We start from the raw sequence: 16139 nt of genomic DNA on the forward strand, positions 1-16139 counted from the left end.
TTCAAGACCAGCCTGGACAACATGGTGAAACCCCGTCCCTACTAAAAATACAAAATTAGCCGGGCATGGTGGCGGGCGCCTGTAATCCCAACTACTGGGAAGGCCGAGGCAGGAGAATCACTTGAACTCGGGAGGTGGAGGTTGCAGTGAGCCGGATTGCGCCATTGCCTGGGTGATGACAGAGTGAGTCTCGATCTCAAAAAAAAAAAAAAAATTCAAATTTTAGGATTGTTTTAGACTTATAGAAAAACACTGGGGATAATACAGTGATTTCCCATAAACCCCACCCCCACTTTCCCCTATCGTTAGCATTTTATATTGGTGTGGTGCATTTGCTACAATTGATGAACCAATACAGATACATCATCATTAACTAAGGTCCATACTTTAGTGATATTTCTTTAGCTTTTTACCTCCTGTTGTTTTTCTGTCCCAGGATCTCATCCAGGACACCACATTGCATTTAGTCATCTATGTCTTATTAGGCTCCTCTTGGCTGTGACAATTTCTCAAACTTTCCTTGTTTTTAATGACCTTGACAGTGAAGGGGTGGGTTGCCCCTCCACACCTGTGGGTGTTTCTCGTTAGGTGGAACGAGAGACTTGGAAAAGAAAAAGACACAGAGACAAAGTATAGAGAAAGAAATAAGGGGGCCCAGGGGACCAGCGTTCAGCATATGGAGGATCCCACTGGCCTCTGAGTTCCCTTAGTATTTATTGATCATTCTTAGATGTTTCTCGGAGATGGGGATGTGGCAGGGTCATAGGATAATAGTGGAGAGAAGGTCAGCAGATAAACACATGAACAAAGGTCTCTGCATCATAGACAAGGTAAAGAATTAAGTGCTGTGCTTTAGATATGCATACACATAAACATCTCAATGCCTTAAAGAGCAGTATTGCTGCCCTCATGTCCTACCTCCAGCCCTAAGGTGGTTTTCCCCTATCTCAGAAGATGGAACATACAATCGGGTTTTATACCGAGACATTCCATTGCCCAGGGACAGGCAGGAGACAGATGCCTTCCTCTTGTCTCAACTGCAAAGAGGCGTTCCTTCCCCTTATACTAATCCTCCTCAGCACAGACCCTTTACGGGTGTCAGGCTGGGGGACGGTCAGGTCTTTCCCTTCCCAGGAGGCCATATTTCAGACTATCACATGGGGAGAAACCTTGGACAATACCTGGCTTTCCAAGGCAGAGGTCCCTGCGGCCTTCCGCAGTGTTTGTGTACCTGGGTACTTGAGATTAGGGAGTGGTGATGACTCTTAAAGAGCATGCTGCCTTCAAGCATCTGTTTAACAAAGCACATCTTGCACAGCCCTTAATCCATTTAACCCTGAGTTGACACAGCACAAGTTTCAGGGAGCACAGGATTGGGGGTAAGGTTACAGATTAACAACATCTCAAGGCAGAATAATTTCTCTTAGTACAGAACAAAATGGAGTCTCCTATGTCTACTTCTTTCTACACAGAGACAGTAACAATCTGATCTCTTTCTTTTCCCCACAGACAGGTTTTAGATATCACTGGTCAGGTGTTTTCTAGAATGTCCCACAATTTAGAACTGACTGATATTTTTTTCATGATTAGCCTGGGGTTTTTTTGTTCTCGGGAGGAAGACCATAGAGGTGAAGTGACATTTTCGTCACCTGTTACCAAGGGTACATTCTGTCAACATGATATACCACCTGATCATCTGGCTCAGGTAGTTTGTCAGTTTCTCCACTCAAAAGTTTTCTTTCTTTTTCTTTTTTTTTTTTTTTTTTTTTTGCTCTTTCCATAATGTACTTGTTGGAAGGAGTCACTGTATGCAGCCCATTAAGGAGATTAAGGAGTGGGGAGTTATGCTCCACCTCTTTGAGGGCAGAATATCCAATAAACTATTTGGAATTATTCTGCAAGAAGGTTTGTCTATTCTCTCCAATTTATCTAATTATTTGTGGATGTCAGTAGAGACTCCTGGATATTTTTTTCTTCTTTGGATTATAATCCAAAGCTACTTTATTTTCCTGCTCAAATTGTTCCAGCTTTGGCCATTGGGAACTCTTTGAGTTAGCTGCTGTGTCTCTTTGACATGCCACATCATTGTCTGTGTGTGTGTGTGTGTGTGTGTGTGTGTATACGTTGTGCGTTGTGTTTGTTTTATATTTTACTCCAGACTCATATATTTCCTGCTCCAATCTGAGAATCAGCCATTTCTCCAAGGAGCCCTGGTTCCATTTATTGGAGAATGGCATTAGAAAACAAGACCTGGGTAACTTGTCTTCCTATTTAAAATTAATACATCAATTTTTTAAAAATGTCTTCAAACCTCTGAAATGATAGAATTTTTCATTTAGCACTATTGTCTTCTTTCGATTAGTTATAACGCCTTGCATTTATATGATACGTCTTTGTGAATTGACCAGTTTTTACTATTAAAAAAGGATTCATTACAACACATCATCTGAAATTTTTAAACTGTGGCTTTTATTTTGCTATTTCTGGTGTTCTGAAATATGCATAGCATAGTGGCACTGTATGTACTGGAGGGCCAGGCAGCAGGATCAGGTGAGCCTCAGAACCCACTTTCCTTGATATTGGGGCTAGCGATTTGCAGTAAAAGTCTAAATGATCCTGCTTTATTACCTAATGTCTCACCATTCAGGATCTGAATAAACGAAAGCAGCTGCCTTTTGGGCCCATGGCTGCCTTCCTCTTGGTGCCTTGGGTTTAATCCCAGGTTTGTTTCTCCATAGCTAGCACACCTTTTAAATTAACTTTGCACTAATGCCCAAAAGCCATGAAGCAAGAAATAAAATAATGCAAAGACAACGATAGAATTGTGGTGAACAGCAGCCTGTTTCTCTGCTGCTGGTCTCATGAGTCTCCTTCCATTCCAGGCCTGACGGAAATGGCGGTCTTCAGTTGTGAGGCCCACAATGACAAAGGGCTGACCGTGTCCAAGGGAGTGCAAATCAACATCAAAGGTAAGCAGCAAGGCTAGGTTCCCCATGCATGTTCTGGGAGCTGGTGAGGGTGCAGCATGAGCTTGCAGCTGGCTGCCTGGGTGTGGGTCCTGGCTTTCTCACTGATGTTCTTTGTGACCTTGGACAACCCACTTCTCCTGTTTGGTGTCAGTGTTCCCCTCTGAAAAGTGGAGATGATTACAGAACCTACCTATTGTTGAGGCTTATTGATTTAATACAAGTAAATTACTCAGAAGTGCCTGGCATATAGGTCTTTGATAAACATTCACTCATTTAGCTCTGCTTACTCCAAGAAGAAAATAAGCTAAAATGTTTTCTCTTTCTTAGTTCCTATTTTCACTTTTCCCTCTTCCACCATGAACTAGTCATTAACCCTTGAAGAGCCCTGGGGATGGGGCTGTCTTGGGGCATGATCTAGGAAACGGACCCTGTCCTTCCCAGGTCAGTGGGGCCTGACATGAGTCTCTGCCACCTACTGACTCAGGGAGACAGAGGAAAAGCAAGGAGCAGATCACTCTTTGGAGCCCAATGCTCCTATCCCTCTTCCTCCTAAACTCCCTCTTCCTCTTGTTTCCTCTGAGCTAGGATTTCACTAGGCTAAGCTTGCTTGGCCGTGAGTTATGATAATAGAATTAAAGGCACACATTTGAAGGCCTCCAGGCTAGTGGAGACATTTCAATCCAATCTACCTTATTCTCCTTCTGTGTGATCAAAAGTATTAAACTTGAAATTTGAAAGAAAAGAAAAACCTTCAATTAGATACTTTTTATTTCATTTTAAATCATCCTCCTTAGTGTGTCATAGAAATTCAAGCAAATTTTATGTTTTACTATTTAATCATAGTTTAAATATTGAGAAGTAATTATTTGGCTCATGTTCTTTTCCTCTTGTCCTTAGGGAAACAGTCAAGGAAAAAGCAGAACTTGTTTAATAATGAATTAAAGGTTGGGTACATACAGAAGGAGATTCAAAATTACAAAAGAAGTTATACTCAAAAAAGATGCTAATTTTAGTTTCAGCAAATCAACTGGACAAACGCTATGAAAGGGAATATTCTAAAAGTTCACTGGGATAAAAAAATAACCAAACTAAAAGTTATTACTGGAGGAAGTGTATAACTTCCTTCCTTCATCACAATTCCCATTATTACAATTTCCAAAAGACATGTTGGGAATGTCAGAAATTCATGAGTGGGTGTGAGTTTGTAAAGACATTTTCATAAAGTATAAACTTCTTAAAATTTAAAAATGTATAAAATGAAAAGCACTTCTCTAATTTTATGCTTCAGAATCTCAGCTAAGGTTTTATTCTATTAGATCATTCCCCAAACTTCTGTTTTTGGCTTTCATTTATTGTAAAATTTATATCAAAGCTACCAAGCCTCCCTTCTTCTAATGTGTAATTACTATGGTATATGTGGTCAAATTTTGGTCTGGAAAGGCAGATGCTTTAGGGCAGTTCCACAAATAATCTGCAGAGGAAAGTGAGTCAAACCTTATTCTTCCCCATTCCTGAGGCTGTGTGTCTACTAGTCAAACCCGAACTCCTAAATGTGGCCCCCAGGGCACGCTTGATATGGTCTTAACACACCTTCCTCCTTCTCTCCTGCTCATTCCATCATCACCTTCATCCTCACCACACCCTCCCTGGGCCTCATCCACAGTTCCCCACATTTATTCCTCACCACAGCTCCATGGAGCAGTGCTAGTACTATCCCCATTTACAGAGGAGAGAACTGTGTGTAGTTGTAGATAGGGCGTGTGTAGCTGTGCCTGGGGCCATACAGCAGGTCAGGTGGTAAACCAGACTCACAGTCCCTGCTGGTGTTCCCACTGTCTGCTTGCTGCCCTTGGCAATAGGCCTGCAGTGTCCTGTTGAAGGACACAAGCTCCAGGGTCAGGCAGACCAGAGTTCAAGTCCCTGTTGTACTGCTTACAACCTCTCTGTGACCTTTGCCAAGCTTTTAACTTCTCTGATCCTGTTTCCTTATCTATGAACGTGGATTGTAAGACTACTTCTCTAATTGGATTCTAGGAATGATAAAAGAAAGCCCTCAAAGTGTCTGGCACATAGTAAGCACAGGAAGCGTTAGCCTTCATTTTTAATTATGAGTGTAATTATTATTACAAATTAAATTCAGCACAAAGAAATAAGATTCCCCAAATTTAAGATCCTTCTTGGATTCTAATTGAAATAGCTACCCTTCACCCATCTGTTTCCAAGGTCATAGCCCACCCATTTGAGGACACACACCCCTTCCCCTCCCCCAGCAGATGCAGCTGGCTCTTTTGCTTGAACCGACTCTTAGTGTTTCCTCGGCCTGGAAAGCTCCCCCTACACATGCACACATACACATGCACACTCATGCGTGCACACACTTTCCTGTGGCACCCCTCTCTTCTGGTGACAGGGCGTTCTTATTCTTGGTTAACATGGGTCTCCTATACCAGGCCATGTGCTTCACGAGGGCAGGGCTATGACTCTGTTTAGTGCACTAGTGCCCAGCCAGGTGCATACAGTGGGGTCCATGAACATGTACTCAGTAAAGGACATGAGTATTTCCACATCTTTTCCAGTTCAAAGGTCTCCTCATTTCATTAGTGAATAGGAAAGTGGGTCTGTGTTCCGCTTCTTTGGCCCTTAACTGGAAGACTTCTTTGGCCCATCCACAGGCTAACACAATTACCCTCAGGCATAGGGAGGCTCCTCTTGAAAACATGTTTCCATTTACTAATCTCAAGGAACAAAAACGGGTATTAATGCATTTGTTTGGTAGCTGTAGCCTCCCATTATCTATAATTGTGTTTGTGTGTGTGTGTGTGTGTGTGTGTGTGTGTGTTTTGTTTTATGCAGCAATTCCCTCCCCACCAACTGAAGTCAGCATCCGTAACAGCACTGCACACAGCATTCTGATCTCCTGGGTTCCTGGTTTTGATGGATACTCCCCATTCAGGAATTGCAGCATTCAGGTAAAGCTCCAGGGTGAAGAGGGAAGTGGCTGTTTGGTTCTCTCTGTGGGTCTAAGGATTTTTCTTCCTTCCAAGGATAGACACGGAGGGCATTTCTCCATCTCTGTACAGAGTCCCCTGACCTCCCTGCTTCAGTGTCCAGCATGCATGCACCATTCCTTGTCCATGCTCTGCCCGTGAGACTTTGTCCTTCCTGTGCAGGGTTCAGGGCCCAATCAGAAGCAAAGTGTGTTTCCAAGGGAGAACATCATGAGACCAGGGAGAGTTCTTCTTCTTTTTTTTTATTTTTGAGACAAAGTTTTGCTCTTGTTGCCCAGGCTGGATGCCCAGGCTGGAGTACAATGGTGTGATCCCAGCTCACTGCAAACTCCACCTGGTTCAAGCGATTCTCCTGCCTCAGCCTCCTGAGTAGCTGAGATTATAGGCATGCACCACCACGCCTGGCTAAGTTTGTATTTTTAGTAGAGATGGGGTTTCTCCATGTTGGTCAGGCTGGTCTCAAACTCCCAACCTCAAGTGATCCGCCCACCTCGGCCTCCCAAAGTGCTGGGATTACAGGCATGAGCCACCACGCCCAGCCAAGACCAGGGAGAGTTCATTTTCAAGGTCCCAAAACACATGCTTGTGACCAGGAGTTGAGGAACCCAGGCACTCCCCAGTGTGGCTCCTCCTGGGCTGGTGGCCATGAAGGACAGAAGGGCCAGGACAAGATAGGTTGTCTGTGCTATTGAGCGTAGAACCTTAGCCAGTGTCACCTGGGGATCCTGGTCATTACAGGCCTTGTGGAATCTTCAGCCATTTTTCACTGCTGCCTTGAATGGATATGAAACGGTGCTATTAGCCATCCTAAAATGATAACTTGCCCATGATGTAAGCTGTGCTCTTGAGTGTTCACTTCATAAAAATGAAAATGGTGGCAATAACACAACTGTTTACTAAGGGACCACAATGGCCCAGGGGCTTTGCAAACATTATCTTACTTAACACACGCTGCACTGCAGGCTCAGAGTACTCACACAGCCTATGAGTGGCAGAACCAGAACTCAAGTCCAGGAAGCTCCAATGCCTAAAGCAGCGATCAGAACCATCAGTTCTTCCGTCTCAGGAGGGACATCGCATCTGGCAGCAGGTTACCGAACATGCAGGAATTATCCACTAAAAAGTATTAATGCATTCTGCCTGGTACTTAATCATGCAGTAGGGTCAGGAATTAGTTTACTAAATATCTGGTCTCATTAGTTAAAAATATGTTAACCTGACACAGGCCAGTCATGCCAACACAGCTCAAAGAATTTTGTGTTGACAACTAGATGTTTTTACTTGCTAGTCAAATTAATTTCTCTGTTCTTAACGCCTCCCACTTTTATCTAACAGGTGTTCCTTCCCTGAAGAGTAAAAGCCTGTATTATCCCTAAAATAGCCTCCACCCTCACCCACACCTCCAGCCTTTCTTAATTCTTGCTCAGTTTTTTTTTTTTTTGTAAGCCTCCCAAGCACTGGTAAGTGTTAGGAATTGTTATTGCATCTACAATTCCTCGCCAGGAATGGTCTTTTTTGTGATTGATTTTTTTTAACACCTTTTTTTGAGATATAGTTTACTTTTTTTTTTTAAATTTGAGACGTAGTCTCACTCTGTTACCTAGGCTGGAGTGCAGTGGTGTGATCTTGGCTCACTGCAACCTCTGCCTCCTGGGTGCAAGCAATTCTCCTGCCTCACCCACCCGAGTAGCTGGGACTACAGGCCGGTGCCACCACGCCCACCTAATTTTTGTATATTTAGTAGAGATGGGGTTTCACCATGTTGACCAGGCTGTTCTCAAACTCCTGACCTCAAGTGATCCACCAGCCTCAGCCTCCGAAAGTGCTGGGATTACTGGTGTGAGCCACCACGTCCAGCTGAGGTATATTTTATATACCATTATATTCACCCATTATTTAAAATGTATAATTCAACGGTGCTTAGTATATTCAAGAATTGTACAGCCATTACCACTATCTAATTGTGTCTATATTCATAAGAGATATTTGTCTGTGGTTTTCTTGTGGTAGCTTTTTCTGGTTTTGGCATCAGTGTAATACTGACCTTCTAGAATAAGTATGAAAGTCCTCCTCCTCCTCCTCCTTCTCCTCCTCCTCCTTCTCCTCCTCCTCCCTCCTCCTCCCTCCACCTCCCTCCACCTCCCTCCACCTCCCTCCTCCCCCCTTGTCCTTCCTCCCCTTACTCCTCCCTCCTCCCTTCTCCTCCTTCTCCTTCTCCTCCTCCCTCCTCCTCCCTCGTCCTTCCTCCCCCTCCTCCTCCCTCCTCCCTTCTCCTCCGTCTCCTTCTCCTTCTCCTCCTTCTCCTCCTTCTTCTCCTTCTCCTCCTTCTCCTCCTTCTTCTCCTTCTCCTCCTTCTCCTCCTTCTTCTCCTTCTTCTCCTTCTTCTTCTTTTCTTGGAAGAATTTGCAAAAGATTGATGTTAAATCTTCTTTAAATATTTAATAAAATTTGTTCTCTTTGTGGAAAGTTTTTTCAATACTAGCTCAATCTTTTTACTTGGTATAAGTCTATTCAGATTTTCTATTACTTCTTGAGTCAGCTTTGGTAGTTTCTATGTTATAGGAACTTGAACATTTCATCTCAGTTATCTAATTTATTGGTATACAACATAGTACATAGTATTCCATTATAACCTTTTTTAATTCTTTGAGGTTAGTAATAAGATCCCCTGTTTCATTCCAGGTTTTAGTAATTTGTCTTCTCTCTTATTTTTCTTAGTCCAGCTAAAAGTTTGTCAATCTTATTTATCTTTTTGAATAACCAACTTTTGATTTTGTGAATTTTTTTCTATTGTTTTTCTATTCTATATTTTATTTATTTATGCCTTAATTTTTGTTTCTTTTTTTTTCTGTTTGCTTTGGTTTAGTTTGTTCTTTTTCTAGTTTTGTAAGGTAGAGATTAGGTTATTGATTGTGTTCTTTTATATATAAAAAAAAAGGCATTTGCACTCTACATTTCCCTGTAAGCACTGCTTTAGCTGCATCCCATAAGGTTTTTGTTGTTGTTGTTGTTGTTCATCTCAAGTTTTCTGTCATTTTCCTTGTGAATTTTTTTTGTCCTCTTGATTATTTAGAAGTGTGTGTTTAAATTGTCACATAATTATGAATTTCCCAAATTTTCTTCCTTTACTGATTTCTAATGTTATTCCACTGTATTTGGAGAATATACTTCGTATGACTGTGATCCTTTTAAATTTATTAAGGCTTGTTTTATGACCTAAGTTCTATCCTGGAGAAAGTTTTGTGTGCACCTGAGAAGAATGTACATTCAGCTGTTGTTGGATGAAGTGTTTTGTGCATGTGGTTTTGGTCTCGTTGGTTTAGAGTCTTCAGTCTTCTGTTGCCTTGCTGATACTCTGTCTCATGGTTCCATCTGTTATTGAAAATGGGGAATTGAGATCTCAGCTCTTATTTTTGAATTGTCTGTTTCTCCCTTCCATTCTATCAGTTTTTGCTTCATGTTCTTTTGGGGCTCTGTTAGAAATATCCAGGGCCTCTTTCCCTAGAGGTAGACATTTATTTATTTGTTTGTTTGTTTGTTTGTTTGAGACAGAGTTTCGTGCTTGTTGCCCAGGCTGGAATGCAATGGCGCAGTCTCAACTCACTGCCACCTCTGCCTCCCGGGTTCAAGCAATTCTCCTGCCTCAGCCTCCTGAGTAGCTGGGACTACAGGCACCTGCCACTGCGCCCGGCTCATTTTTGTGTTTTTAGTAGAGATGTAGGTCTACCATGTCACTCAGGCTGAGGTAGACATTTATATACATGAACATAACTGAAGCATGGGCCAGCCCATTTTAAAACTGTTAACCAAAGTGCTGAGCTGTTTGAAGAGCCTGAGAGGACATGAAACATGAGGATGGTGAGCTTCAGGGAGACTCTCAGGAAGAGTACCACCCCACCTTGAGACGGCAGGTCTCAGGGTGACGTGAGGTGGGTAGGATGGTTGAAAAGTCTGAAAACACCAGGTCACGCCTGTTGATGGAAGATGATCACACACAAGATTTACCTGCTGTCTCTCTGCCATGGTTTTGGGTGTTCATGGTACACATGAAAAAGCATCCTGAGACAGCCAAATTCCAGTCCTTTCTTGCCCACCTTGGATTCTGTGGTGCTGGATATGATGATTCTGTTCTTGTCCCCCTTGGCTAGCTCAGCCTCCATTCATCCTTTCTCCTTTCCATCTCTGGTAGGCTTTCCAGATTTGGCAAATAAGAATACAGGACACCCAGTTAAACTACACGAATAATCTCATGACATACCTATACTGAAAAGTTACTTGTTGTTTCTTTGAAATTCAAGTTTAACTAGGTGTCCTTTATATTCTCTGGCAGTCCCACTGGGGTTAATCGGCACAAGCTCTAAAAGTTATCTTTTCTATTCTGTCATTAACAGTATATTCCCAGTTTTTGAAGGGACCAAGTATGGCTTTGTAAAATTATAATTTTAAACTCTGACTCGGGACCAAATGAATGTTTTGGATGAGATTCAGATCTATGCACTAACAGGACACACCCTCTCACTTCCTTTGGTCCTGATCTTAGCTCTTTTCTTCACCCATTTTTGGGCCACACACTCCATTTCTAATTTTAGCTCTCCCACATACTTCTTGCCACTTCATGCTCTCTTTTCCCTGAGGACCCACTGACTGAGAAGGACTGTTACAGAAACCCTGTTTTCCTCTAGGAATGTGCTCTCAGAGAGCGTCCCTGTGCCTGGAAATGCTCCCCACATGTCTCCGGAAGTGGGGTGGGGAGGAGAGCCAAAGGTTTCCTCCACCTTCGCTTTGGTGGTTGGTCACCAGGAAGTAGGTGCACACTCTAAAGTGAAACAAACAGAAAGTGATGTCTGCCAACAGCCACCACCAAGACAAGCGTCCAGGTTCTCGTTTCTCCTCTGGTGGCTCCTCAGGCCAAATGATACCTTCTTGTCACCCACGGAGTCTGAGTCAGAGGTGAAACTCAGCCCCCATACCATACTCCTGGTATCTGCCAGGGGATTTGGAATTCAGAACGTTTATTTCTGGTTCATTGACCTAAGATTCAAACACACATAGCCTGAAATTACAGTACTGTATATCCACAGCCCAGAACTGCAAGCCCATTATTAACAGCAATACATTTTGTGGCCTGAGGATTTTTCCCAAATTGCTCTCAGTTGCTTGTTTTACCCGATATCATTTTGGCTGTTCTGATTTTATAAGTGCCACACATTACAGAAATTTTGAAAAAGCATGTAATGGAGAACAAAATCCCATACTCTTCCTTATCCCCATACCCAGACAGGAGGTATGCAAGGAAAGAGATGGAAGTTTCGCCCAGGACTAGATTTGTGCTGGGAATCGCCCTCTCTTGCCTATGCATACAGAGATTTGGAGGGGGATGTGAAGAGACTGGTGGAGTTATGGAGGGAAAGATAAGGCAGTATGTTTAAAGGAGATTTGGAGAAAAGTTTTCTGGAGGAGGGGCAAATGACTCTTTCCTATATCTCCCCATCAAAAAAAAAAAAAAAAAAAAAAAGCCAAGAATCTACATTTCCTTTGTGTGCCCCTGGAATTGAATTTCTGTTGGGGTCGAAGGGGTTAAGAATAAAGGACACACTAAAATTAGCCTCAGGCCGGGTGCATTGGCTCACGCCTGTCATCCTAGCACTTTGGGAGGCCAAGGCAGGCAGATCCCTTAAGATCAGGAGTTCAAGACCAGCCTGGCCAACATGGCAAAACCCCGTCTCTACTAAAAAAAAAAAAAAAAAAAATTAGCCAGATGTGGTGGCAGGCACCTGTGATCCCAGCTACTCTGAAGGCTGAGGTGGGAGAATCACTTGAACCTGGGAGACCGAGATCACACCATTGCACTCCAGCCTGGGCAACAGAGTGAGACTCCATCTCAAAAAAAGTAGTAATAATAATAACAATAAAATAAAATAGAGTTAGCCTCAAGACAAGAGCAGTGTTCCTCAGGTTACATAATAAAAAGAAAGATTAAGAAACACTGGGCATAGTGGCTCACACCTGTAATCCCAGCACTTTGGAAGGCCAAGGCGGGTGGATCACCTGAGGTCAGGAGTTCGAGGCCAGCCTGGCCGACATAGTGAAACCCCATCTCTACTAAAAATACAGAGTTAGCTGCGCATGGTGGCACATGCCTGTAATTCCAGCTACTCAGGAGGCTGAGGCAGGAGAATTGCTTGAATCCGGGAGGTAGAGGTTGCAGTGAGTTGAGATAACACCACTGCACTCCAGCCTGGGCAAAGAGAGCAAAGGTCCATCTCAAAAAAAAAGAAAAGAAAAGAAAAAGAAAGCAAGAAACCCATCCTCTAAAAGCAGAATTTGGGAAATATTTCCTTTAAAAGGCAAAATAGTAAATATTTCAGGGTTTGCCAGCACATATTATATCTGTTGTCTCTGTTGCATATTCCGTGAAGCGGCTGAAAAAGTCAAAAATCAAAGAGGTTCTAAGAGAGGAGGGCCTTTATTTTATAGTATAACATGAATTCTAATCATCATAATTATTTGCTCCATTACCTGCCACAGTGAGAATTGTTAATTGTTATTTTAGGCGTTTTCCTCAGGTGTTCAGTTATTGTCTGAGTGGCATGAGTAACACACAGTGATGCTGGCAGGAAAATGTGTGTGTGCCCAGAAAGGAAGCAGGTCCTTCCCCTCAGCGTAGAGGAAGGGCCACGTGCACCGAATGCACACATGCCCCGTGCCTGACATTCCCACCACCTTACTAATGCCCGGTCCTCATGTTTACTCTTCGTTTAGGTCAAGGAAGCTGATCCGCTGAGTAATGGCTCAGTCATGATTTTTAACACCTCTGCCTCACCACATCTGTACCAAATCAAGCAGCTGCAAGCCCTGGCTAATTACAGCATTGGTGTTTCCTGCATGAATGAAATAGGCTGGTCTGCAGTGAGCCCTTGGATTCTAGCCAGCACGACTGAAGGAGGTAATTCCTGGGGTTCAGAATGTATGTATGTTGCCCCCAATGACATGTGATTCAACAAACCCTTCCCAGTGGCCTGATTGAGAGTTGAAACTTTGCTTTGTTTGGACTTTGTCTCTGGAGGAGAAAATTATTGAGGCGACTGATGAAAATGGGAAAGATATTTCCTCCATACTTTAAAAGCATTTAGTGACAAAACTTAGCTGTGTTATGTATAGGTAATCTTTTCTTTTACCTAGGAGATAATAGCAGCACACTTTAAAACATGCTCTCTCACAACACAACAATCAATACATGTTACCAACACAGTGGTCAATACAGAAGCCTTCAGCCACTCCAATATATGTGGGGATTTCTCTCCACCAGCAAGCAGTCAGCTCTGCAGCGGAGACCAGCTGAGTGTCCTCCATTCAAGTCTGACACTACATGGAGATAGCTTCAGATCCCACAGGTTGAGGGCTCAATCCCCAGGCCTCCCCTCCCTCCCATCCCCATCCCCAGCCTTTAGATGCCAATCACAAGTCTGGGCCTCTGGAACTTCTGACTGACCAAGTGTTTCCCATGACCTCAGCTTTGTGTCCAATTAATTTGCTAGAACGGTTCACAGACCTCAGGGAAATACTTATATTTACCAGTTTATCATAAAGGATATTACAAAGGATACAAATGAAGAGATGCGGAGGATGAGATATAGAGGGAAAGGGTGTGGAGTTTCCATGCCCTCCCTGGGCGCATCACCCTCCAGGAACCTCCACATGTTCAGCTATCTGGAAGCTCTCTGAACCCTGCTCTCTTGTTTTTTTGTGGAAGCTTCATGACAGCAGCATTCCTTCCTCCAGGTTATGGGTCAGGACCCCCTTTGTAATAAGGGTCTTATGACCCATAGTCAGAAAGATGGGGAAGATTAGAGTCCTGCATTGAGGCAGGTGAAAGGAAGGCAGGAAGAGGTCAGAGAGATTGTTTTCTGAGGCCTGCCCCTGAGGCGTAAAGCACCCGACATCATAGCAAAAGATTGTAACCAGGGCTATGGGAGTTGTAAGCCAGAAATCATGACAAAAACCTGTGTGTGTGTGTGTGTGTGTGTGTGTGTGTCTAGGTTATTATATATATGTACATATACACACATATATACATATAAAATAACCCACAAGTCCATTAAAATGTAATGGAATCATTCAAATGGATAGGTTTAATTGCATCATATTTTCTATTTGTTCTATCTGTAATTTGTTCTCCTTTTCTTCTTTTTCTTCATTTTAAAATATTATTTTTATATTTTTAATATTAATATTTTTATGATTCTATGTTTAATATTTTTATGATTCTTATTTTTTATTCTTTGTTTGGCTTATTAGCCATAGCTCTTTTTCTGTTCTTTTAGTGGTTGCTTTCGGATTCACAGTATACATATTTGACTTATCACAGTGTACCTTCAAGTGATTTATACCACTTCACATATATTCCATTTTCTCCTTCAGTTATTTTTGGCTACTGTTGTCAAAATTTTACTTTAATGTATCTTAAAAAAACCATTGCTACACTGTTGTTATTTTTCTTCAGTCAGTAATCTTTTACAGAGAGATTTATATAACCAGGAAAAACACATGTTTATGCGTTGTAGTTACCATTTCTAGTGGTCTTCATTTTTTGGTCTTTATATTTTATCGGGCATCATTCTCCTTCTTCCTGAAGAACTTTTTAAAAAATCATTTCTTCTAGTGTGGATCTGCTGGTATGGTATTCAGCTCCTGTAGTCTGGGGAAAAATATTTATTTTACTTTTGAAATGTTCTTATTTTTATTTTTAGCCTTCATTTTTGAAAGGTATTTTTATGAGGTATAGAACTGTAGGTTCACAGTTTTAGCTTTTGTTTTTTGTTTGTTTGTTTGTTTGTTTTTACTTTCAGTACATTAAAAGAAGTTGCTCCCCTATCTTCTCGCTTGCATTGTTTCCCACATGAAATCTGTGATCATCCTAACTTTGTTCCTCTGTATGTAATGTGTCTTTTGTTCCTATTTTCACCCTTATCACTGATTTTGAGCAATTGAATTGTGACAGGCTTTGGTGTTATTTTATTTATATTCCTTGTGTTTGGAGTTTATTGAACTTCTGGGGTCTCTGTATTTGTTGTTTACATCGAATTTGGAAAAAGTTTGGCCATTATTTCTTCACATTTTTTTTCTGTTTCCACCTATCCTCTTTTTTAAGGACTCCAGTTATATATATATTAGACCATTTGAAGTTGTCCCATAACTCACTGATGATCTGTTATTATTTTCCCTTTCTTTTATCTCTGCATTTTATTTTGGATAGTTTCTATTGCTATGTCTTCAATTTCACTCATCTTTTTTGGTGCAGTATCTCATCTGACATTAGTCCTATCCAGTTTGTATTTCATCTCATACACCATAATTTTTATCTCTTTTTTGCATTTTTATGTCTGTAACTTTTGGACCATCCAGAATGCAGTTATAATTACTTTCCTTTTTTCTTTCTTTCTTATTTTCCTTTTTTGAGACAGAGTCTCATTCTGTCACACAGGCTGGAGTGCAGCGCCAATCATAGCTCACTGCAGTCTTGAACTCCTGGCTTAAGCAATTCTCCCACCTTCGCCTTTGCCTTCTGTGTAGCTGGTACTACAGGTGCATGCCACCACACCCAACTAATTTTTGTTTTTGTTTTTTTATGTTTTGTTTTTTGGTTTTTTTTTTTTTTTTTTGAGACGGAGTTTCACTCTTGTTGCCCAGGCTGGAGTGCAATGGTGTGATCTCGGCTCACCGCAACATCTGCCTCCTGGGTTCAAGCAATTCTCCTGCCTCAGCCTCCTGAGTAGCTGGGATTACAGGCATGCACCACCACGCCCAGCTAATTTTGTATTTTTAGTAGAGATGGGGTTTCTCCATGTTGGTCAGGCTGGTCTTGAACTCCTGACCTCAGGTGATCTGCCCGCCTTGGCCTCCCAAAGTGCTGGGATAACAGGCATGAGCCACCACACCCGGCATGTTTTTTGTTTGTTTGTTTGTTTATAGAAACAGGGTCTCACTATTTTGCCCAGGCTGCTCTCAAACTCCTGACCTCAAATGATCTTCCCACCTCAGCCTCCCAAAATGTGGGGATTATAGGCATGAGCCACCGTGCCCAGCCTTTTCATAACAGTTTCAATGTCTTTGTTTGCTATCCTAACATCTATGTTATTTGTGGGTGGTTTCAGCTGATTCA

The 16139-nt window shown here is 42.2% G+C and overlaps 1 protein-coding gene across 4 annotated transcripts in view; it reads left to right on the forward strand.

The window, feature by feature from the left end:
- MERTK (MER proto-oncogene, tyrosine kinase) overlaps positions 1-16139 on the forward strand; it is a 133453-nt gene that overhangs the window by 66385 nt on the left and 50929 nt on the right. For all 4 annotated transcript variants that reach the window (XM_063648554.1, XM_054475596.2, XM_063648555.1 and 1 more), the window contains 3 exons: positions 2883-2969; positions 5823-5938; positions 12740-12923. In XM_063648554.1, coding sequence (XP_063504624.1) covers positions 2883-2969; positions 5823-5938; positions 12740-12923 — 387 coding nt within the window. The remainder of the gene's footprint in view (positions 1-2882; positions 2970-5822; positions 5939-12739; positions 12924-16139) is intronic.

The sequence above is a fragment of the Pongo pygmaeus genome, chromosome 12 (assembly GCF_028885625.2).
Source record: "Pongo pygmaeus isolate AG05252 chromosome 12, NHGRI_mPonPyg2-v2.0_pri, whole genome shotgun sequence".
Taxonomy (NCBI): Eukaryota; Metazoa; Chordata; class Mammalia; order Primates; family Hominidae; genus Pongo; species Pongo pygmaeus.